The 23,634-nt window shown below is 45.3% G+C and overlaps 2 protein-coding genes across 3 annotated transcripts in view; one reads left to right on the top strand and one right to left on the bottom strand.

The window, feature by feature from the left end:
- The window catches only part of lrguk (leucine-rich repeats and guanylate kinase domain containing), a 109,132-nt gene extending 94,811 nt beyond the window's left edge, over positions 1-14,321 (top strand). For both annotated transcript variants that reach the window (XM_068005176.1, XM_068005177.1), the window contains 3 exons: positions 308-448; positions 7,946-8,118; positions 14,056-14,321. In XM_068005176.1, the coding sequence (XP_067861277.1) occupies positions 308-448; positions 7,946-8,118; positions 14,056-14,270 (529 nt within the window). In that variant the 3' untranslated portion in view covers positions 14,271-14,321. The remainder of the gene's footprint in view (positions 1-307; positions 449-7,945; positions 8,119-14,055) is intronic.
- Positions 14,322-20,436: 6,115 nt separating this feature from the next.
- slc35b4 (solute carrier family 35 member B4) overlaps positions 20,437-23,634 on the bottom strand; it is a 39,389-nt gene continuing 36,191 nt past the window's right edge. Inside the window, exon 10 of the mRNA XM_068005178.1 lies at positions 20,437-23,335. Coding sequence (XP_067861279.1) covers positions 23,098-23,335 — 238 coding nt within the window. The 3' untranslated portion in view covers positions 20,437-23,097. The remainder of the gene's footprint in view (positions 23,336-23,634) is intronic.

The raw sequence follows: 23,634 nt of genomic DNA on the forward strand, positions 1-23,634 counted from the left end.
TGGGATCTTTTACGTCCCCCCTCTTACGTCAGGTGTTGCACATTTTAAATGCAGAGCAAAGCTCGAACAGGCGGAAGTTAAAGGACGTCAACTCCAACAGTGCAGCTCCCCCTCAGTACTGCACTGAAGTGTCAGCCTAGACTATTATGTGGATTATTAATATAAAAGTGACTTAAAGAAGACTGCGCCGCAAGGTGTCTGTCTTGCTGGGAGAGGAGGAAAGGGAACGAATTTGAGTGATGAATATTTTGAACCATTTTCAGCAGGGAGGACATTAATTTAGTATTAATAAATGCTCTTTCTGCAGGGTTCGAAACATCCCCGCCAGGAGAGTCATCAGTCCGGATGCAACAAAAAGCACATCCTACACGTCTAACATTCCTATTGTGAGTAACATCAGCAAAAACCGGAGCTCCCTCAGTTTCTCACCAGTCATTGTTGCGTCCAGGTACGTCTACCCCTGAGATAGTCTTGAGTTCTTTGTGGAGAGGAAGGGTACATTTTTAAAATTGCTTTTCTATGCCGATTTTGTGCTCTTCAAGGTAAGGGATGTTAGTGTTGGGGCATGGAACACTACATTTTGGGCACACAACGTGCTCCTAGGTCAGGCATTGCGCATTTAAATGCAGAGAAAAGCCTTCAACCATGCCCCAACCTCAGAAGAGCATCCCCTACTGCACCAGTGTGACATTTTGTTCCACTACCCACACCAGCCATTCTGTGGCCTCTCGAGAGTTTGCCAATGGGGGCAGTTTGGCTCCATAGGCCCATTCTCAATAGAAACTGAATTTGAATTGCCCCAGATTCATTTCATGTAAGTGGCAAGGAATCTTCGGGCATGTGTCCGCGCGCGCACACACACACACCACACACACTATTTTGTTGAGGCTGGCCAATTTTCTACAGGAAGAGCATAGCCTGGATGGTAAGCAGCACAGCAGCCTGAAATGAAAAACCTAGACTTGCTTGTTGGATTTAATTAGATAAAATAAAAGACTGAGAAGCATGTTTTTTTAAAAAAAAACCTCCAGTACAAAGTCTGTATAAATCCTTTTCTATGAGCTCATAGAATTTATCCCTCGTCTCTCGTTAAAACAAGAAAGAAAAGCACAATTTGATAAGATGTAGGAACACACTCAGAGTCAGCTCCTGATCTTATCTGTGTCACTGCAGAACAGACAAGGAGGAGAGACAGTCAGCGGGCTTCCCTCATGCGCCTTTAAGGAGTGTTACCAATGCCAGATAGAGACATTTATCTTGCTACCAACAGGTGGTAGCATGAGATGGGGTTGATCTCAGTTTTTATTGACAACACTTCAAAGATAGTACTTGGGCAGCACACAGTCCCTGCTCCTTCCTGCTCTCCCCCTGCACCCTATGAGGTGGGATACATTTTCTCCACCTTGGATAGATGAAAGCTTGAGTGAACACTTGGAAATTCAAACTCCGGACTCCTGCCCCTAGACTTGCCCAGCACTCCAATATACTGACAAACTGTCTCCAATTAGCAGACTTGTTTTCTCCTGGATATGGTAATGAGAGTTTGATGAGAGGAGAGAGGTTGTGATTATTAATTGCGGAACGGAGTAAAGAAATAATGGTAAATTTGTACAAAAACAATGGTTAGGCCACAGATAGAGTACTGTGTGCAGTTTTGGGCACTCTATTAAAGAAAGGGCATTAAAGCCATAGAGAGCATGCAGTATAGATTCACCAGGATGATGCCAGGGACGGGAACCTATAGTTTGAGGAGAGACTTGAGTCGCTGGGACTATTTCCACTGGTGCAGAAAAATCTAAGAGGAGATTTAATCGAGGATTTTAAAATTATGAAGAGTTATGAAAGAGTGGATAAGGAAAGACTATTTCCTCTAGTTGGCGAGTTAGTACCGAGAGGTTATCAGTTTAAAACTGTCAATAAGAGAGAGAAAGATACGGAATATTTCCTTTTCACAGAGAGTTGTTGAAGCAGAGTATTTTGCCACAGGGAGTGGATGAGACTGAGATCAATGTATCTTTAAAGGGAAAAGTGGATAAATAAATGAAAAAGAGGAAGACACAAAGCTAAGGAGTGAGTGCAGGGCAGTGGGATTTGTTTTGGATTGCTCTAGCAAAGAGATGGCAAAGGTACAATGAGCCAACTAGCCTCCTTCTTACTTCTATGGTTCAATTTAAAATCAATATACCTGTATATTATAAAAATGATGGGCTGGATTCTCCCCTTTCCTGTGGGGTAGCAGCTGGACAGGACCGTACTTCTGCCTGCCCCTCCAACCCTGTTGTGACCCTGAGCCATTTTCCTGGGTCATGCAGGGCAGGCTCCCAGGGGGATTCCTGCCACCAAGAGGGAGCGACACGCTCTAATGTCACATTCTGGCATCACAACCTAAACAAATTTCTTTGTCACATTTACAGCTGATTGGTCATTTTGAAATTTATCCCACCTTAATTCAGATTTCTTCCGTCCAATTAACTCATGCGCAAACTTATTAATTGTGATTAAAATTTAATAATTTGGTTAATTGTAATTCAGTCATATACAAATTTCTTCGAAAGGAAATGTAAAGTTCTTTAATATTAATAGTAAGACTGACCATTTACAGAGGACTTGCTGCTTTTAAGTCCTGGAGCCTTGCAGTTGAGTGGACTATAGCAATACATTGCTCATTACGTTGTATAACACCCTTATTGTTCTAAAACAGTGTATCCTCCGACTCATTGTGAACAGTGCCATGCACAGTTTCTGTGAAATGTGTGTGAGACTTTATCATTCTAACCACAGACCTTCCCTAATTTCGGGGCCCAATATGAGCAGGTTGGAGTTCACCCAGGCCTTGAGGCAATCATTGCCAGTAGAGCCCATTTGTGTTTTCTATCTTTGGCCCCATAGGCAGGGAACAAAGTCATCTTACAACACGCTGTTACCTCCATCTGGAAACATGTACAGCAAAGTGTAGAAATGCAGCATCGATAATCATTCATAGATATTACCAGAAGATATTGGCAGGGGTGGGGGGGGGGGGGGGTGGGGAAGCCACGGTGAAGTGAAAAGAACACTCCTTTCATTTTACTCACCCCTTTTGACATCTAGCATCCCACGAGCACTGCTTCTGCAGTCTGTCACACATGTTGGGGAGAGGTTCTGCCTTCAGGGGGTAATTCAAGTTTAGGGAGGATGATAACTGACACCATAACGAGCTGTTCTTGAAAGCAGCTACTCCAAATATTCTCAAACACCTCACAAGCCAGGGCTGGGAGATTTATAGCTTTTTGTTGGCACGATTCCAAACAGCCGCAGATACTTTCATCCACTGCAAAGATTTTTGCTCTTCTGTACTTTAGTTCCAACCGTTGTGTGGGTTTGTGGGAGTGCAAAGGATACTGAGAAAATATTTAACACCTCCTAACTTCTGATAACAGATGAATACTTTCTCCATTGGCATCTCCTTTGAAAAGGATTGGATTTTGTAGCTTCAAATGCCACAGCATGTTCTGAATACACTTCCCATTCTGTGGGCATCCTTTCAGCATCGCCATCTCTCAATTTGTCCTCATGTTGCGGATGTGTTTTCTCCCCATCTCTCCTTTATCCTAACGGACAGTTCCATTGGTGCTGGATACCTACCACAAGTGCCCATTCATGGTTCAGCACCACACCTGGTACTGACTGCAGTCTTTCACATTCTTTGGCTCTGAAATTTTGCAAGGCGTCCCCCCCCATGAATGAAAAACAATCCAACTAGCAGCAATTTAGTTTGTTTTTACGCGAAAACTGAAACCTAACTGCCTCACACATGGCATGTGAAAAGGAGTAGTTACAGTGGGAGTCCAGTGGGATATGAACTTGCCATGACTTAACCTGCTGCTACACCTAATATTCCATCAGTTGTATTACAGGAAAAATGTAAACTCAAGTACACAAAAGTGTAATTTTTTTGCAGCAGTGTATTTATAATTTTTTATTTGTAGAAATGAGTTCTGATTTTTTTTTAAAATTCGTTCATGGAAGTGGGTGTCGCTGGCAAGACCAGCATTTGTTGCCCATCCCTAATTGCCCTTGAGAAGGTGGTGGTGAGCCGCCTTCTTGAACCGCTGCAGTCTGTCTGGTGGAGGTTCTCCCACAGTGCTGTTCGGTAGGGAGTTCCAGGATTTTGACCCAGCGACGACGAAGGAATGGCGATATATTTCCAAGTCGGGATGGTGTGTGACTTGGAGGGGAACGTGCAGGTGGTGTTGTCCCCATGTGCCTGCTGCCCTTGTCCTTCTAGGTGGTAGAGGTCGCGGGTTTAGGAGGTGCTGCCGAAGAAGCCTTGGTGAGTTGCTGCAGTGCATCCTGTAGATGGTACACACTGCAGCCACGGTGCGCCGATGGTGAAGGGAGTGAATGTTTAGGGTGGTGGAGGGGTGCCAATAAAGCGGGCTGCTTTGTCCTGGATGGTGTTGTTGGAGCTGCACACATCCAGTCAAGTGGAGAGTATTCCATCACACTCCTTACTTGTGCCTTGTAGATGGTGGAACGGCTTTGGGGAGTCAGGGGGTGAGTCACTCTTCACAGAATACCCAGCTTCTGACCTGCTCTTGTAGCCACAGTATCTATGTGGCTGGTCCAGTTAAGTTTCTGGTCAGTGGTGACCCCCAGGATGTTGATGGTGGGGGATTCGGTGATGGTAATGCTTTTGAATGTCAAGGAGAGGTGGTTAGATTCTCTCTTGTTGGAGATTTTTTTTTTATTCGTTCATGGGATGTGGGCGTCGCTGGCGAGACCAGAATTTCATGCCCATCCCTAATTGCCCTTGAGAAGATGGTGGTGAGCCGACTTCTTGAACCGCTGCAGTCCGTGTGGATGATCACTGCCTGGCACTTGTCTGACGCGAATATTACTTGCCACTTATCGGCCCAATGGGATGTGAAATTCATTTTCTGGGGGGGATTTTGGGAGGGTATACCCCTTCCCAGGAAATTCAAGGGATATGGGGATTGGGCAAGAAAGTAGAGTTGAGGTCAAAGATCAGCCATGATCTTATTAAATGGCAGAGCAGGCTCGAGGGGCCGTATGGCCTACTCCGATTTCTTATGTTCTTATGACACTCTTGCTTCACTTAACCATCATTTTAAAATATGCTACGATTCTTTTCTTTTCCTGCTTTTTCTGTTCTTTTGCTGTGCTTTCTCTTTTCCATATGAGAACATAAGATTAAAAATAGGAGCAGGAGTAGACCATAAGACCCCTTGAGCCTGCTCCGCCACTCAATCAGATCATGGCTGATCTTCGTCCTCAACTCCACTTTCCCGCCCAACCCCCATATCCTGTGATTCCCCTAGAGTCCAAAAATCTATCTATCTCAGCCTTGAATATATTCAATGACTCATGAATATGAATATCTGATCTTTTGCCCTGCTGTTGATGTTCTGTTCAATCGGACGTCTTTACCACCTTCCGCACACACGTCCTTGCATAGCTCCATTGGTTTGGCTTATAAGCAATTGGACCAGTTAAATTCCTTGTCGAGCCCCTTAGGCGATCAAAACGAGTCCAGGAGACCACTCTGGCCCTGATTATAACATTATCAGGACACCTACCCCTTGTACAAGGTGATCTCCGCCCCAGCCAGAAACAGGTCCAGCTCTCGCTTGAAGGAATCCAGCGAATCAGCGTTTACCGCACGTGCCGGCGGCCTGTTCCACAGGTCCACGATTCTCTGGGGAAAAGAACCACCTCCTAACATCCAACCTAGTTCTGCCTTTGTGTAACTTGAGATTGTGACAACTGGTACTCTCTAACCTATTTAGTTGAAACAAACTATCTACACAAACACAATCTAGTCCCTTCATCCATCATCTTATAAACCTCGATCAAATCACTCCTAAGTCTATGCTTTTCTAAAGTGTAGAGACCCTGCTCTTTGAACCTGTCTTGGTAATTAAGATGCTTTAGACTGGGAATTAATCTTGTGGTCCTCCTCTCCAAAGCCTCATTATCCCCCTTCATGTGAAGAGACCAAAGCTGGACACGGTATTGTAACTGGGGCCTAACCAAGATCTTGCACGAGGACAAAATAGTATGCTTTGTTTTATAGTATATTATCCTATAACAACACCCTATATCGGCTTGACTGTGTAATTTAGAGATGTTACCCTGTTAATCAGTAACTGACAATGTGACAATTAGGCAACCAGTTAGACTAAGCTGTATGTAAATCTGTTTTAAACATTAATAAAATTAGTCCATTCTCATTCAATCTTGGATTACAAAGATCCTTAAAACAAGTTCAAATACAAACTCCATTTTCAGGATAAATTTATACACCATATATACTCTGGAGAGTGTGGTGATATAATGGGAGTGAGGATAGGGAGGTCAGTAATGTGTAAACCATTATGACAGCTCAGGTGTGCAGAGGTTGTATCATTGAAAAATAGGTCCCACTCTTGACTTGTCCTTCACAGCTATCTCTGTATGTTATTTAGGTAATGTTATGTACGTTGCATAAGCTGCACCTCCTGTTTCAATTGTACTTATCTTGCTGTGAAAAATTTCAATAAATATGTGAAGATTTAATAAGGCACTTCAACCGAAAAGCTAGGAAATGCTGCTTGACCTGACAAGAAATCAGAATGACCCACATTCATCCCTAAACATGGAAACTAAACAAGATCCGTGGCTAAATCATTACTGCCACTTTGACTGACTCTGGATTTTCAGCCTTTGTTAGAATAGCGGTCCTTGTGATGTGCTCCTACACTGTGTATTTTTCTGCTCTATATTTAAAATAAATAACTTTATTTCAATAGCTGCATGTAAAGGTGCATTTACACTACGTGTTTAGCATCAGTATGAGGGTGTTTCAGTTTCACACCAATGCCAAAGTTGCGTAGTAGAAATTGGGTATTAAGACCCAAAACTGCCTTCTGCATAGAGTCTCACTCCACTTTATTCTGGTGTTAGATTGGGCCCTGACACTGGATTCAGGCTGCATTTACACCACTTTGCACTGATGCTACGTTTGTAATGTACCCCAACAAATCAGTACATTTAAAAATCCCAGTTAGAAATCACATCGCAGTTTAAATTTCTGTCCCTTTTTTAAAAAAAAAAAGTTTTTTTGGCTTCAATAAAAAGCCATGAACAAATTAGAAGTTACACCAGGATAGAAGTTGCACCCCTGTGTTTAGAATAAATCACTTGCTTATACATAGGATATGATGTGGTATAACAGGAAGTGCACACAGCACTATACCAGGATCTAAGACGCTTAGGTTTACTTCCAGTGTAAAATGCTGGAAAGAAAACGGCTTGTTACTATCTGAAAACAAAAGAGCTGGGTGAATGTTTTGAGTAGGAAGCCTTCCTCAGTACTGGTTCCGACACACTGGGGGTAATTTTCACCTTGGGCAGTAAACTGGCGAATCGAAATCAATGGAAATGAAATTTGAGTGGTTTCTGTAACGGGCGATCCGCTCTGCCAGTTTAGTGTTCAAGAGGTGAAGGTGAAAACTACCTCCAGCGTCTCAACTCAAACATTGAACCAAGCTTTTCCTGTATTCAGATGATGATGGGCCTGCTGTGTATTTTCCAGTGATTTATGTTAGACTGTGATGTTTTGTGTATCCAGTGGAACCAGGAATGCTGAGTAATCCCTTTGGATTTGACTTGTCCTTCAAGGTACATCTTTTGAAATCCTCCCTTTGATAGTATTTTTTTTAAAGCACATTTCTTCAGTGGGGTAAAATATGAAGCTCCCAATGGCTCTGTTGGGGAATGCACCACCCTAGGATGCTTAGGACCCTTCCAGTTGGCAGGCAGGAGACCATTCCAAACCCAAATAAATGTTTGGCTCCTACTAATATTTTAGTGTTTTGCTCTTGTACAATAGAGATACTGATGAAGGATTGATTCGTTCCATGTAGTCCCTGGCCACTAACCACGTTACTGCTTTCTCCACCAGCTCTGAGGCAACCCATGCCACCTCTGAAGACTCATCACTTTCGTCTGCTGACGTATTTTCGGAACAGGGTAACCCTGTGGAACTAGATAGTGACTCCTCTCTGGAGACTGGCTCTCAGTCATTACTATCTGTGAAAGTCCTGGGGATATCAGGATTGAGGAAAACACTGGAAGGTTTGTTTACCCATTACAGTAGAGGGTAGCAGCTAAAGAAGGCAGGGTGGGAGGGATCGAGGGGGTGAAGAAGAGAAGTGGTCTGGGATTTTCAAAGCATTAGCTAATTTTCTTTTGTGTACTTTTTTTTAATAGTTTTTTTTTAACTAAAGCCTTTTTAAAAATAAAAATACCAGAGAATGTAGGAAAAAAGACGACTTATCCCATCTGCCTCATCTCATGTTCAGAGCACCTCTAGTGTGGCAGAGTTGTTGAAGCCAAGAACTTCTCCATCACCTTTGTGTTGGGCTGACAGATGGCATGTCAGAAAGTCACTTAAAAATTGACTTTCCTCCCTTCAACACATCCATATGATGCTATTCTGTCATTCTCTCTTGTACTCTTGGAAAGAGTACAAGATTTAGCTTGTTGTCTGACAGGCAATCCTTCTCTTTAGCTCCAGCCTCCTGCCTCTCGCTCTCCATAACAACTCCATTTTATCTATACTACTTTGGTCATTGCCGCTTGTCCCATCTCATCTCCAGTTGTGCTCTTCCTCTTCCCAGCGTTCTTGCAGTGTCTGCACCATTAAAATAAAGACTCCTTGCACAGTCTGCTACTCTAACTCATTCTTTCCCTGGACGTCAAATTGGTAGAATCCTTACCACCCTCGTTAGAACATAAGAGCATAAGAAATAGGAGCAGGAGTAGGCCATACGGCTCCTCGAGCCTGCTCCACTTTTCAATAGATCATGGCTGATCTTCAACCTCAATTCCACTTTCCCACCTGATCCCCGTTGCCTGTCGTTCTTCCCTTCCTCCTAAAATCTACAAGATTTTTAACCCCAAACTGGGCACTGCCTAATAAATATGTCTTCGTTACCTCATCTTATCTGCTGCACTTTTCAGCTTTAATGATCCCCTTCATTGCAGACCTTGGCATTACCATGATATTGACTTGAATAAGGCACTCAAACCCCAGTCTATCAGGAGTATTTAGTTCAAGTGGTATTTGGGTTTTTATATCTGAATCATTTACGCAGAAAACTTTTTGCAATTGTATATAAAAATCCCGTATTTGCTGATCAAAATTGAAAGGGCCTTAAGATGCCTGTCGCATGGAGCTTCACAGGGCATAAGCCCGGCTCTGATCTTTTGTTATTAGAATAGATTCAGACAAGTGATACTAACTTTATTCTGAGGTGCTTTCCATCCACCTTTCCAGGCTGGTGCATTCTTCCCCCTAACCGCAGTCTGTGTGTCCTATCCTGTACTCACACTCACTCAGCACTCAGCACTCCCGCCTCCCCCCACCAACCCTTGCCATTTTCTTACATTATACACAACTGGTCAAGGGTTATCGCAAGATAACACTCCATTCAGATTTCCCTTCCTCCCCGTGAGAAAGCTCTACCTGATGGCTTGGCTGTGACATCAGGAACTTGCTGTGTGTGAGGGGATGTGTGCCAGGTGTGAATCTGTGTAAACTGCTCCAGGGCACAGCCATCCTATTGACAGAGGAATATATTTTTTAAGAACTGGAACCTTTTTGTCCTGCTATTATTCTGTCACTCTTGTCACTTTTATCCTGTAAGGGACTTTCCTTGGAAATGAAAAGAAAATACAATCCGCAAGTCAACCAATTCAACAGCTGCAAAATAATTGCTCATTCCCTTAGATTTTTTTTTTAACGTGGCTTTTTAGTGAATTTTGTGCTCACCGGGCTGAGGAATATTGGTGCCTGGGAATGGTACACTCAATTCGAGCAACTGACTTCAGCATCAAGCACTCCCAGGTCAGGTGTAGCCTTGTTAGATGCAGAGTAGAGCTCGCTGTACTTTGTGTCCCAACAATGTGCATCAGCCGCAACCTCAAGAGTCCCCTTTTACAGCCCAAACTCATTTCACGGAGGATCCTTACGGTCAGCAGGCAGAAGAGGCACAAATGGGACATTCAAGCCTCGGAGGCAGTTCAGAGGAGAGCCACAAGTAACTCTCAGCGGTGAGAGGACTGACTTTTGAGGAAAGACTGGAAAAACTTGGGCTTTTCAGTCTTTAAAGTACTTTCGAAGTGCAGTCACTGTTGTAAATCTAGGTATCAGTATCGGACGACCCGGAAGCAGCAAGGTAAGGGGAGGGGGGAGGGATCCCCGGATGGCAGCTGCCCAGATTATTTTTGTGGGGCCAGGAGGAGCACTCCCGCTGTACCACCAGTAAAACCGGCCGCAGTGTGCGCAGCGCTTGCTTGGCTCAGTTCTGTTCTAAAATGGTAGTCAGGGTCCTATGTGCGTCAAAGGATTCCGATTTGCTCATTAAAAGGACGTGCCGCCAGAAAAAGGCAGACGCTTTGGCCGCCAAGCGGGTAGGCCCCTTTATAAATGGCGGCAGCCGCAGCTTTGACTTTGAATGGTAAGCCTGCTGACCCCATTGAGGACGTCACTGCCTCGTCAACGCCAATTTGGCCAAGTTAAAATCAGCCCCAATTGATGATCAACACATGGAATGGACCTCCAGGTAGAGTAGTGCAGATAAAAGCCTTGGATCCATTTAAAGAACAATTGGATGCCATGATTTGGGGGGAGGTGGGGGGGGGGGGGACAATAGGTCCGTTCTGTGTAGATGAGCTAAAATAAGCCAAATGGGTTTCCTCATCCATGTTGACCTTCTGATCCCATCAGTCTGGGCTGAATCTGTGCCCAAATCCCTGAGGTCTAATTCCAGCGTCTGATCCACTGCTGCACCAAGGCTAGAACTGAATCATTTTCAGTGTCAGAGTACACATAAACAACATTCTATTTCCCTGAAATGATGACTCGTGCGAGGGTACAGCTGTTTTTTCATTTGTGAGCATTTAATCCATTTGGGACATCTCAGCTGAGTTCAATTCTGTCCTCACTTAACATCCACACATGTGTTCTCTCAGTAGGAAACGGTGCATAGCGGTCAGGAGCAGCAACCGTGGTCAATTTTTCCCCCTCCCCAATCCAGGGACACAGATGTCAATTATCACCACTGCCCCAGCTGAGAAGTGCCTTTTCAAGTCAGGGATCCTCCTGGGTAGCATGGCTCAATAACACATCACATGGCGCACATGCCTAAGGAGCCAACAGCGGAAGCCATATGGGTGTTTTTCTTTGAAATCAAAAGAATATAAGGGATTCAGCCTGGGATAGGGGACATGATTTTTACCTGGAGCCGAGAAGAGATGGGATGGGTAGATTTTTGCGTGGGAAACCCAGAAGTAAGGGTGGAAATTGCGGAGGTACTGGCCATAATCTTCCAAACATCGTTAGATATGGGGTTGGTGCCAGAGGACTGGAGAATTGCGAATGTTGCACCCTTGTTCAACAAAGGGTGTAAGGATAAACCCGGCAACTACAAGACAGTCAGTTTAACCTCGGTGGTGGGGAAACTTTTAGAAGCGATAATCCAGGACAGAATTAGCAGTCACTTGGACAAGTGTGGATTGATTAGGGAAAGCCAGCACAGATTTGTTAAAGGCAAATCATGTTTAACTAACTTGAGTGAGTTTTTTAATGGAGTAACAGAGAGGGTAGACGAGGGCAATGCAGTTGATGTGGTGTATATGGACTTTCAAAAGGCGTTTGACAAAGTGCCACATAATAGACTTGTCATCAAGATTGAAGCCCATGGAATAAAAGGGGCAGTGGCAGCATGGATGCAGAATTGGCTAAGTAACAGGAAACAGAGAGTAGTGGTGAACGGTTGTTTTTCGGACTGGAGGGAGGTGTACAGTGGTGTTCCCCAGGGGTTGGTACTCCTTTTCTGGATATATATTAATGACTTGGACTTGGGTGTACAGGGCACAATTTCCAAATTTGCAGATGACACAAAACTTGGAAGTGTAGTGAACAGTGAGGAGGATAGTGATAGATTTTAAGAGGATATAGACAGGCTGGTGGCATGGGTGGACACGTGGCAGATGAAATTTAACGCAGAAAAATGCGAGGTGATACATTTTGGTAGGAAGAATGAGGAGAGGCAATATAAACTAAAGGGCACAATTCTAAAAGGGCTACAGGAACAGAGAGATCTGGGGTATATGAACACAAATCGTTGAAGGTGGCAGGGCAGGTTGAGAAAGCGGTTAAAAAAGCATACGGGATCCTGGGCTTTATAAATAGAGGCATGGAGTACAAAAGCAAGGAAGTCACGATGAACCTTTATAAAACACTGGTTGGTCCACAGCTGGAGTATTGTGTCCAGTTCTGGGCACCGCACTTTAGGAAAGATGAAGGCCTTAAAGAGAGTGGAGAAGAGATTTACTAGAATGATTCCAGGGATGAGGGACTTTAGTTACGTGGATAGACTGAAGAGGCTCGGGTTGTTCTTCTTGGAACGGAGAAGATTGAGAGGAGATTTGATAGAGGTATTTTTGTTTTTTTCGTTCATGGGATGTGGGCGTCGCTGGCAAGGCCAGCAATTATTGCCCATCCCTAATTGCCCTTGAGAAGGTGGTGGTGAGCCGCCTTCTTGAACCGCTGCAGTCCACGTGGTGAAGGTTCTCCCATAGTACTGTTAGGAAGGGAGTTCCAGGATTTTGACCCAGCGACAATGAAGGAACGCCGATATGTTTCCAAGTCGGGATGGTGTGTGACTTGGAGGGGAACGTGCAGGTGATGTTCCCATGTGCCTGCTGCTCTTGTCCTTCTAGGTGGTAGATGTTGCGGGTTTGGGAGGTGCTGTCGAAGAAGCCTTGGCGAGTTGCTGCAGTGCATCCTGTGGATGGTATACACTGCAGACACAGTGCGCCGGTGGTGAAGAGAGTGAATGTTTAGGGTGGTGAATGGGGTGCCAATCAAGCGGGCTGCTTTGTCCTGGATGGTGTCGAGCTTCTTGAGTGTTGTTAGAGCTGCACTCATCCAGGCAAGTGGAGAGTATTCCATCACACTCCTGACTTGTGCCTTGTAGATGGTGGAAAGGCTTTGGGGAATCAGGATGTGAGTCACTTGCTGCAGAATACCAAGCCTCTGACCTGCTCTTGTAGCCACATTATTTATGTGGCTGGTCCAGTTAAGTTTCTGGTCAATGGTGATCCCCAGGATGTTGATGGTGGGGGATTTGGCGATGGTAATGCCGTTGAATGTCAAGGGGAGGTGGTTAGTCTCTCTCTTGTTGGGGATGGTCATTGCCTGGCACTTGTCTGGTGCAAATGTTACTTGCCACTTATCAGCCCAAGCCTGGATGTTGTCCAGGTCTTGCTGCATGCGGGCACGGACTGTTTCATTATCTGAGGGGTTGCGAATGGAACTGAACGCTGTGCAATCATCAGCGAACATCCCCATTTCTGACCTTATGATGGAGGGAAGGTCATTGATGAAGCAGCTGAAGATGGTTGGGCCTACGACACTGCCCTGAGGAACTCCTGCAGCAATGTCCTGGGGCTGAGATGATTGGCCTCCAACAACCACCTTTGATAGAGGTATTCAATATCATGTCACGTCTAGACAGAGTAGATAGAGAGAAACTGTTTCTATTGGCGGAAGGGTCAAGAACCAGAGGACATAGATTTAAGGTGATTGGCAAAAGAACCAAAGGTGACATGAGGAAAAACTTTTTTACACAGCAATTGGTTAGGACTTGGAATGCACTGCCTGAGGGGGTTGTGGAGGCAGATTCAAACATCGCTTTCAAACGGGAACTGGATTAGTACTTGAAAGTAAAAAATTTGCAGGGCTACGGGGATAGGGCGGGGGAGAGGGACTAGCTGGATTACTCTTGCGTAGACCCGGCACGGACTCGATGGCCAAATGGCCTTCTTCCGTGCTGTAATTTTTCTATGATTCTAAATAGAAACCTATATGCGTGCAGTTGGGAGAGAGGAAGAGGGAGTGGTGAGTAGTTTGAACAAGTTCACCAAAGCATTTTTTTGCTTTTTAAAAAAAAAAAATGGTTGGTTATTAAATTATGTTCAAATGTTTGTTTTGATGCAATGCAGGTGATCAGGATTCTCTCGGCACTCTACAGGAAGAAAAGCCAGATCCCTGTAAAGAATTGCAGTCTGCATCCAGGTGCCTTTCAGTCCAAACCATGCAGCCTCCTTCTTCTCGACTTGGATCCAACATCAAGCCCATCCTACCTCCAATTCCATCTGGGCGAACAACAGCTGAGATCCCAGATAGTCCAAAGCAAGCCATCTGTACATTGAAATGAAAGTTTATTAACTCCAGATTAAAAACCGCCTCTGCAATGCTGACATTAAAAGTTCTGTTATAGTACTTTGTCTTTTATTTAGCTCTTTCTACCCCTCTATCTCCACCAACAACAACTTGCATTTATATAGCAGCATAAGCTCCAAACATTCTTTGAATATTGCAGAGTCCCAATCAACACTATTGATGCAAATGCAGACTGATCTTTCTCATGGCTTACTGGCATGAATGAGATTTTACAGTGCTGCTATTGGAAAATTAACTTTTATAAATGATGAAGTATTCACAGGACTGGCAACACATGGCACTTAGCAATCAAAATGCTCCAAATTTCAACTTTTGCGTCGTGCTGTTGCGGGAAGCTTCTGAGCATCGAAAGAAACAGGCGCAGTGTATACCAATTTCTACCCCAATGTCTCAGTTGATGTTACACCTGCATTTAGCGTCCCCTCGTGAACCCACCATCCTCGTCCAAATCGTGGAGTGCAATAGGAACCCCCAAAGGCTTCCCGTGCTTAACACATTGCTGCAAGTTCCTTTGTAGCAGCAATTGACAATATGGTGGGAAAGTGTGGGCAACAAACAAGTCCTGAAATTCCTCATAGACTGCTGGAAGTGCGGCAGGTCGGGACTTACTCCCGCCAGTTGGTCCCGGCACTGACCCGCACCGGAACCCAGGAATGGGGTCATTAACACAAAAGGGGCGGGCGCCCGTGCCATTTTCAGAGCTCCCTGGGCATTTGCTCTGCGATTTGGGGGGGGGTGCATCTCTGTCAGGGGAATTAGGCTGTTGTGGGTGAAGAGAGAAAAGCCTTAAAAAATTCCTAAAAGTATTCTGTTTGCTGCTTAACTAATGGTGATCGCTGGGTCTGAGATGGATTGTCATTGGAAAGTATCATTGCGGGCCTCACTTACTGACGAGTGCTGTACTTGACCAGGGAATAGGCAGAACTGGCAGGATGTTTAGCGGGGGACATCTTTCCGCCAGTCCTGCCTCTGACATCACGAATGGGGGGGGCGGGGTGGGTGTGAGAGGGAGGTTAGATGGATTTTGCATCGTGGCCAGAAAGCACGGAATCAGGTTCCACCCCAGTTCTAATGAAAGGTCATCGACCTGAAACGCTATCTCTCTGTCTCCACAGATGCTGCCTGACCTGCTGAGTGTTTCCAGCACTTTCTTTCCCAGATTGCACAATTTTCGTGTTAGAAAAGCAGAGGATTTTCTAACGCACAACGTGAAGGTGCAGAAACACTGCCGCCGCCTCAGTTTAAAAAAAAACTATTGCAGGAAGCTAAATGCACTTAAAATATCAGCTTCCCTTCCAAAGTACCACAATTTCCCATTTCATGTTGGGACCGGTATCCTCGCTTGAAGATTCCAAATTCAGTGGGCAGGCCGGTGGATCGATCATCAATGGATGAGATGAGTGCTGGGAGCAGTGCTTGTCCAAGCAAGGTGAATGTTGACACTGACCCTCACTGTCACATGTCCTCCTTCGCTGGCTGTCAGCGTGGCTTCCCTTTTGCACCCTTTAGTTGCCTGCTGCAAAACACAGTGCCCGGTGAATCCAACGCATGCTCGACCCACACTCGCCCGCGGAGCCTTTGCACGATCCAAGTGTAATGTATCCAATTTTGCAGATGATAAAAAGCTAGGTGGTAAAGTAACCTGCGAGCAGGCCACAAAGAGTCTGCAAAGGGATAATAGACAGGTTAAGTGAGTGGGCAAGAAGGTGGCAGATGGATTATAATGTGGGGAAATGTCAGGTTATTCCCTTTGGTAGGAAGAATAGAAAAATAGAATATTTTTTAAATGGTGAGAAACTATTCAATGTTGGTGTTCGGAGGGATTTGGGTGTCCTTGTATACGAAACACAGAAAGTTAACATGCAGGTACAGCAAGCAATTAGGAAGGTAAATGGTATATTGGCCTTTATTGCAAAGGGTTTGGAGTACAAGAGTAAGGAAGTCTTGCTGCAATTGTATAGGGCTCTGGTGAGACCACACCTGGAGCTCTGTGTACAGTTTTGGTCTCCTTACCCAAGGAAGGATGTATTTGCCTTAGAGACAGTGCAACAAAGGTTAACTAGTATCATTCCTGGTATGAGAGGGTTGTCCTATGAGGAGAGATTGCGTCGAATGGGCCTATCATCTCTGGAGTTCGGAAGAATGAGAGATGATCTCATTGAAACATATAAGATTCTGAGAGGGCTTGACAGATGCCGTGAAGCTGTTTCGCCTAGCTGGAGAGTCTAAAACTAGGAGCATAGTCTTAGGATAAGGTGTCGGCCATTTAGGACTGAGATGAAGAGAAATTTCTTCACTCAGAGGGTTGTCATTCTTTGGAATTCTCTACCCCAGATGGCTGTGGATGCTCAGTCATTGAGTATATTCAAGACTGAGATCAATAGATTTTTAGCCTCCAAGGGAATCAAGGGATATGGGGATCGGGTGGGAAAGTGGAGTTGTACAAGATCAGCCATGATCTTATTGAATGGCGGAGCAGGCTCGAGGGGCCATATGGCCTAATCCTGCCCCTATTTCTTATGTCCTTATGTTTTTAAGATAGTCACGAATAAATCCAATAAAGAATTCAGGAGAAACTTCTTTACTCAGAGAGTGTTTAGAATGTGGAACTTGCTACCACATGGAGTGGTTGAGGCACATAGCATAGATGCCTTTAACGGGAAGCTGGATAAGTACATGAGGGAGAAAGGAATAGAAGGATATGCTCTTAGGGTTAGATAAAGTAGGGTGGGAGGAGGCTTGTGTGGAGCATAAACGCTGGCATGGACCAGTTGGGCCGAATGGCCTGTTTCTGTGCTGTAAATTCTATGTAATTTCAGGGCTTATAAGTGGATATTGGGTAGTGGAAACTTTACATGTTCTCTGTTTGGTTAACTTGAGGTCACCGAGAGGCACTTTAATGTTTTTTCTGCGCTGCTCCCCCCATATTAATACTGGTCATCTGATGCCTGTCCACCTGTGCCTGCTGGGCTCCGATGCAAAATGCACACACCTGAATGTGAGCGGGCTAAAAGCATGCAAACGTGTGGGCCCACCCCAAGGGGCGACTGTTCGATCTCACGCCACCACCGGGGAGCCTCGTTTTGAAGTATCGGAAATTGGGCCGCGATCCAGGTGTGATATTCGGAGCCTCGTTGTTAATGGTTGGAGATTTGTGTGTAGACCCTGCCTGAATTTTCGATATCCCGGACCAGGAGGTGAGGCTAATCACCGGCAGCACGTAGTCGGAAAATCAACCACCACCCCCATCCCCCAATAATGTGTTCGTCCAGTTGTAGCGGGAGTCTTAAATCGGTCGGCAGATTGACCGCACCCCAGACTTTTGCAAGTCCACCAGTTCTCTGGGAGGAGAACCGTGCGTTTGCCACCAAGTCCACTCCTCTAATGTAAAAGCATCTTACAGGCTGCGTCACGGAATTCATACCAGAGGGCACAAGCTTGACCAGCGACATCTTTCTAAGCGAAACTCAATCGTTCCAGTTTAATTTTAAAAAATAACTTTAAAAAAATAAATCCCTTTTTGAAAATCAGCAGAGTTTCCTACGTTGTAATGTGCATATAATCTGTCTCATCATTCGCCCATGTAAAATCTCGCTCGTGGAATTGCACCAAGGATCAGGGACAGCTGCTCAGCACGTCCCCTCTTTCAGCTGCAGGAAGAGGCCGGGACCACCTGGGCTTGACATATGCCGACAGTCACCTGAGGGCTTCGATTGAGAAAGTCCCACATACGGTGTTTTCGTACCTCCCTCCAGCTGCTGTTCCACAAAGTATTGGGCACGACTGCATTTCCCAGGGAATAGTTCCAGACCGAAGAGCTGTTTTTTTTAATAGTCTACCAAATTAAAGAAACAGCAGAGTAATTAGTTTGCCAGTGCAAATGTGCCTTTGCTTATCTTTCATTGGGTGATAATTCTTGTCTGTCGACATAGCTGACATTTACGGGCTGCATACATACTTCTTTTTAATTCATACTTAGGATAGCAAGGCCAGCATTTATTGCCCATCCCTAATTGTCTTTGAGAAGAACCACGGCAATCCGTGTGGTGAAGGTGCTCCCACAGTGCTGTTAGGTAGGACGTTCCAGGATTTTGACCCAGCGACGATTAAAGATCAATGATATATGTCCGAGTCAGGATGGTGTGTGATTTGGAGGGGAACTTGGAGGTGATTGTGTTCCTATGCACCTGCTGCTCTGGTCCTTCTAGGTGGTGGAGGTCACAGGTTTGGGAGGTGCTGCCGAGGAAGCCTTGGCGAATTGCTGCAGTGCATCCAGTGGATAGAACACACTGCAGCCATGGTAGTCTGATGGTGGAGGGAGTGGGAGTTCAAGGTGGTGGATGGGCTTCCGATCAACACTTGCTGCATGATTTGCAGTTACGGAAAGCACCAGTTGAACACAAACCAGAATCCATTCAGGACAGAGGTCGAAGTCCCCTCTAGGGGACATACTTGGACCATTTCAGCCACACATCTGCTGCAGTATATCTGCCACTGATATGAAGCTATTTGAGAACTGTGATTCTTAGCCTGCTTACCATTCCTATTTAATTCTCCCGCCCGCTCCTTGGTTGTTAAACATTTAACCCACATTTAGGTGTTGGTCAGCAGTGATCTTGGGACACACACATGCACGAGAATGAACCTCATCACAGCTCTCAGAAATACCCCAAGCACTTCACATCCAATTAATTACATTGTGCAGTTCCCATTAAGTGGGTAAACGCAGCAGCCATTTTACACACAAGGTCCCATCAATGAACAGTTAATCTATTTTTGGTGTTGGTCGAGGGAGAAATTTTAGCCAGGGTACCAGGAGAATGCCTTGCTCTTCATCTCCTCATGCCATGGCATCTTGAATGTCCACCTGAACCAGCAGACTTGCTTTAACATTTCATCCGTGACAACACCTCCAACAATTCAACATTCCCCACTCGAGAGATTTGAGCACATAATGCTAGGCTGTCACTCCCAGAAGAGTGTCGCAGTGTCGAAGGTGCCATCTTTCAGATGCGACCTTAAACCAAGGCCCCATCTGCCCTCTCAGGTGGGCGAGAAAGATCTCAAGGCACTATTCGAAGAAGAGCAGGGGAGTTTTCCCAGTGACCTGGTCAATATTTACCTCTCAACCAACACCTAAAACAGATTATCCAATCATTATCACATTGCTGTTTGTGGGACCTTGCTGTGTGCAAATTGGCTGCCATGTTTCCTAAATTACAACAGTGACGATGCCTCAAAAGTACTTCATTGGCTGTAAAGCGCTTTGGGACGTCCTGAGGTCGTGAAAGGCACTATATAAAAGGCAAGTTCTTACTTTAGTGCAAAAAACAAAAGAAGTATCAGCCTTGATTATTTGCTCCAGTCTTGTACTGTGTCAGAGGTGCAGAGCTCCATTTTGCCTGGTCAGAGAACAATGCAAAGCCGGCAGTATAACTTAGGTTTGCCAGTGATGCATCACTTTAAACCAGCACTCGTTTCAGACCCATATCTGTAAGTACCATAACATTCATAGACCAAGTGCAGTAATAACTTCTGCCTTGCAGTGAACAGTACATTTCACTGGGGTGGGACCGAGGAACATTGTCCTTATGAACCCTGCACCTAATAAACAACTCAATAAAACCATTCAAGTACAATGCAGGTGCATACATAGACCTGGAATTCCTGGCTCAGGCCGGGTGAACTGGCTTTAACCCTTCATGGATGGGTCTGAGGACATAGAAACCCCCAGCCCCCTCTCCATGTCGGGTCAATGTCCTGCAACCAATCTAATGCTGCCCTACCTCAAATCATCAACAGCGACACACGTGTCATTTATCTTTATTCACGTTTCCTACAACAGTGACTACACTTCAAAAGTACTTCATTGGCTGTAAAGCGCTTTGTGACGTCCCGAGGTTGTGAAAGGTGCTATATAAATGCAAGTTCTTTTCTTTCTTTGCTTACGAAGCTGTGCCCGCAAAGTTCAGTCAGGAGCCAACCTTATTTGGGCGGGGGGTGGGGGGGAATGAAATGGATGGAAGACAACCCACAAGAAAGGACTGTAAAGGACGGAGCAGGGCTGGATTGATAGCCTTAGGTCAAAGTCAGTCAGGGATGCTGATGATACGTTGGACACAAGCAACCTGACTAAAGGAAATTGGAAAGAATGCGTTTTATTGAGGTAAGAAGTGACATAGTGTACTGCCCCACAGGATCCTCAGACACTGACCCAAACACAGCGGCCTGATCAATACACACATTAAAAACTATGGGATTTCAAACAGATACCCTCACATCGCAAAATGTAATACTTCTGATATCAGCTGGACTGAGGCAGAGAGACTTAGAGGCCCTGTTATGAAGGGAAACATTTGCATTTTTCCCCTCACTCTTAAGTCATCCGTGTTGATTGTTTTATGCTCTTGAGCTGCTGGAGGCAGACATGGTGTGTATAACTTGACCTGCTTTGACATCATAAATGAGGAGTACCTCCCCCTTAGCAGTTCATGAAGGAGGGCAGCTCCACACAAAATGGCTGCCCCCAGTCAGCCTCTAGGCAGCAGTTTTGAAAGCATATAAATCATGGCAAGAGAACTGGAAGATATGGTCTTGACCACACTCATGGTTTACTGATTTTGCTCAATTGTTTAATGTGTGAGATTCACTGGGATAGCAGAGAGAGAGAGAGAGAGAGAGAGAGAATCACTTTCCAGCAAATTGTCCACATTACAACAAATATAGAATCAACAAATCATTAACAAAATCACAAGTGTCGGCATTTCTGGAGATACCAGCATGTCCACGGAGGTAATTATACAGCACTTTTCACCTTCATAGAAACACTTCAAAGTGTTTCACATAATGAACTGCTTTTGAAGTGCAGTGACGGTCATACAGGTATTCACCCTGGTCTTTGTAACATTCAGGATTGTGTGAAGATTCATCGGATGTAACACAGCTTTTATTATCACATCATCTTAACACAAAAATAATAAACTAATCAGTGAGAGAGGGTCTCTGACAACACAATCTGTAAAAGACTCATTCCTTTTCTGGTTGACAGCGTCCTCTAAAATGCAAGTTTTCTTTGTTTCTATTTGAGTGTCTATATTTTCACTCCCTCTATCTGGATCTATTATTCCATATATAATGTACATACACTATATACATTTATATATATACTGTTGAGTTATTCTATACAATAAAACTTACATTTTTGTATAAAAAAATGACTCCACCCTTCCATAAGCTTAGCCTAATGAAATTTATTTCCCCAAAAGAACTAAATGTTTTACTGGTCCCACAGGATTAGGTTTTTTTCTGCAGATCTGGATTTTTAAAAAGGATTGTATTGAAGATAAACCTTCCATTTTCTAACCCGATATATTGCACTGTAAAAAACTCAGACCATCTCATGCCATCAGTCTAAGATATAAATGAAACCAAGTACCACACCCAGTCCCAGTGTGCGTGTTAACCCACACCACACCCAGTCCCAGTGTGCGTGTTAACCCACACCACACCCAGTCCCAGTGTGCGTGTTAACCCACACCACACCCAGTCCCAGTGTGCGTGTTAACCCACACCACACCCAGTCCCAGTGTGCGTGTTAACCCACACCACACCCAGTCCCAGTGTGCGTGTTAACCCACACCACACCCAGTCCCAGTGTGCGTGTTAACCCACACCACACCCAGTCCCAGTGTGCGTGTTAACCCACACCACACCCAGTCCCAGTGTGCGTGTTAACCCACACCACACCCAGTCCCAGTGTGCGTGTTCACCCAGTCCCAGTGTGCGTGTTCACCCAGTCCCAGTGTGCGTGTTCACCCAGTCCCAGTGTGCGTGTTCACCCAGTCCCAGTGTGCGTGTTCACCCAGTCCCAGTGTGCGTGTTCACCCAGTCCCAGTGTGCGTGTACACCCAGTCCCAGTGTGCGTGTTAACCCACACCACACCCAGTCCCAGTGTGCGTGTTAACCCACACCACACCCAGTCCCAGTGTGCGTGTTAACCCACACCACACCCAGTCCCAGTGTGCGTGTTAACCCACACCACACCCAGTCCCAGTGTGCGTGTTAACCCACACCACACCCAGTCCCAGTGTGCGTGTTAACCCACACCACACCCAGTCCCAGTGTGCGTGTTAACCCACACCACACCCAGTCCCAGTGTGCGTGTTAACCCACACCACACCCAGTCCCAGTGTGCGTGTTAACCCACACCACACCCAGTCCCAGTGTGCGTGTTAACCCACACCACACCCAGTCCCAGTGTGCGTGTTAACCCACACCACACCCAGTCCCAGTGTGCGTGTTAACCCACACCACACCCAGTCCCAGTGTGCGTGTTAACCCACACCACACCCAGTCCCAGTGTGCGTGTTAACCCACACCACACCCAGTCCTCTTAACAATAAAATATTTTACTAAAAACGCACTTACAGCACCTGATATTTTTTTTAAATGAAAACTCAATTGCTACATTACTTTTATGCACTATTTTAACAACTTCTTCACATGGCTCTGTGCCTTTTTGATCATTGCTACTTCGAATCCACCGGACAGAACAGACACAAAGGCGTCTCGATAGTTCACAAAGGGAAGGAGGGAGGAGACAAAGAAAATTACACACTTGCGAGAACCCAGTTTTCACAATGAAAGAAAAAGAGCGAAAATTTATTCCTCTGGATAGTAGCTGTCCTTTCTGAAAAGAAGAGTGTTCAGGCTAACTGCCTGTAGAATACCCAGTCTCCGTTAAACGACTTGGTGTTCTTACATAACTGTATCGGACCTGGTTCCATGGCTCTGGAGAGATATTATTGCTTCTTTATCTTTCTGTAGAGCAGCGGTTTGAAGTTTTTCCAAACTTCGGTGTACGTGAGGGTCCCGACAAAGACCAGCGATGTCCCGATCCAGTGCCAGCAGGTGAAGGGGTTCTTGAAGTAGATGATGGAGAAGATTAGACTGATGAACTTGCGAAGCGTCACAACGAGCGTGACCGTCAGGGATGTGCACTCCGTCGTGAGGATAAAAACGCCACGGATACAAACGTATCTGAAGTGGCGAGGTTAAGGACGTGAACGACACCTGTTACACAGGTAGAGTCCTCCACCCTCTTACCAACCCGTCTTCATCTGGGAATAACCCATTTTGTGCATTGCATTTGGTTGTCAGGAGTATTCTTTGGAAAGCAAATCATATTCAATCCATTCAACGGAGCTGTTTGGAACTCCTCCCATGGCTCCGCCAGAAGTTAGAATCATAGAATCTCACAGCTTATTCGGCCCATCTTGTCTGTGCTGGCACTTTGAAAGAGCTAATTAGTCCCACCCCCCCCGCGATTTCTCCAAAGC

Source organism: Heptranchias perlo, chromosome 24, assembly GCF_035084215.1.
Source record: "Heptranchias perlo isolate sHepPer1 chromosome 24, sHepPer1.hap1, whole genome shotgun sequence".
Lineage (NCBI taxonomy): Eukaryota > Metazoa > Chordata > Chondrichthyes > Hexanchiformes > Hexanchidae > Heptranchias > Heptranchias perlo.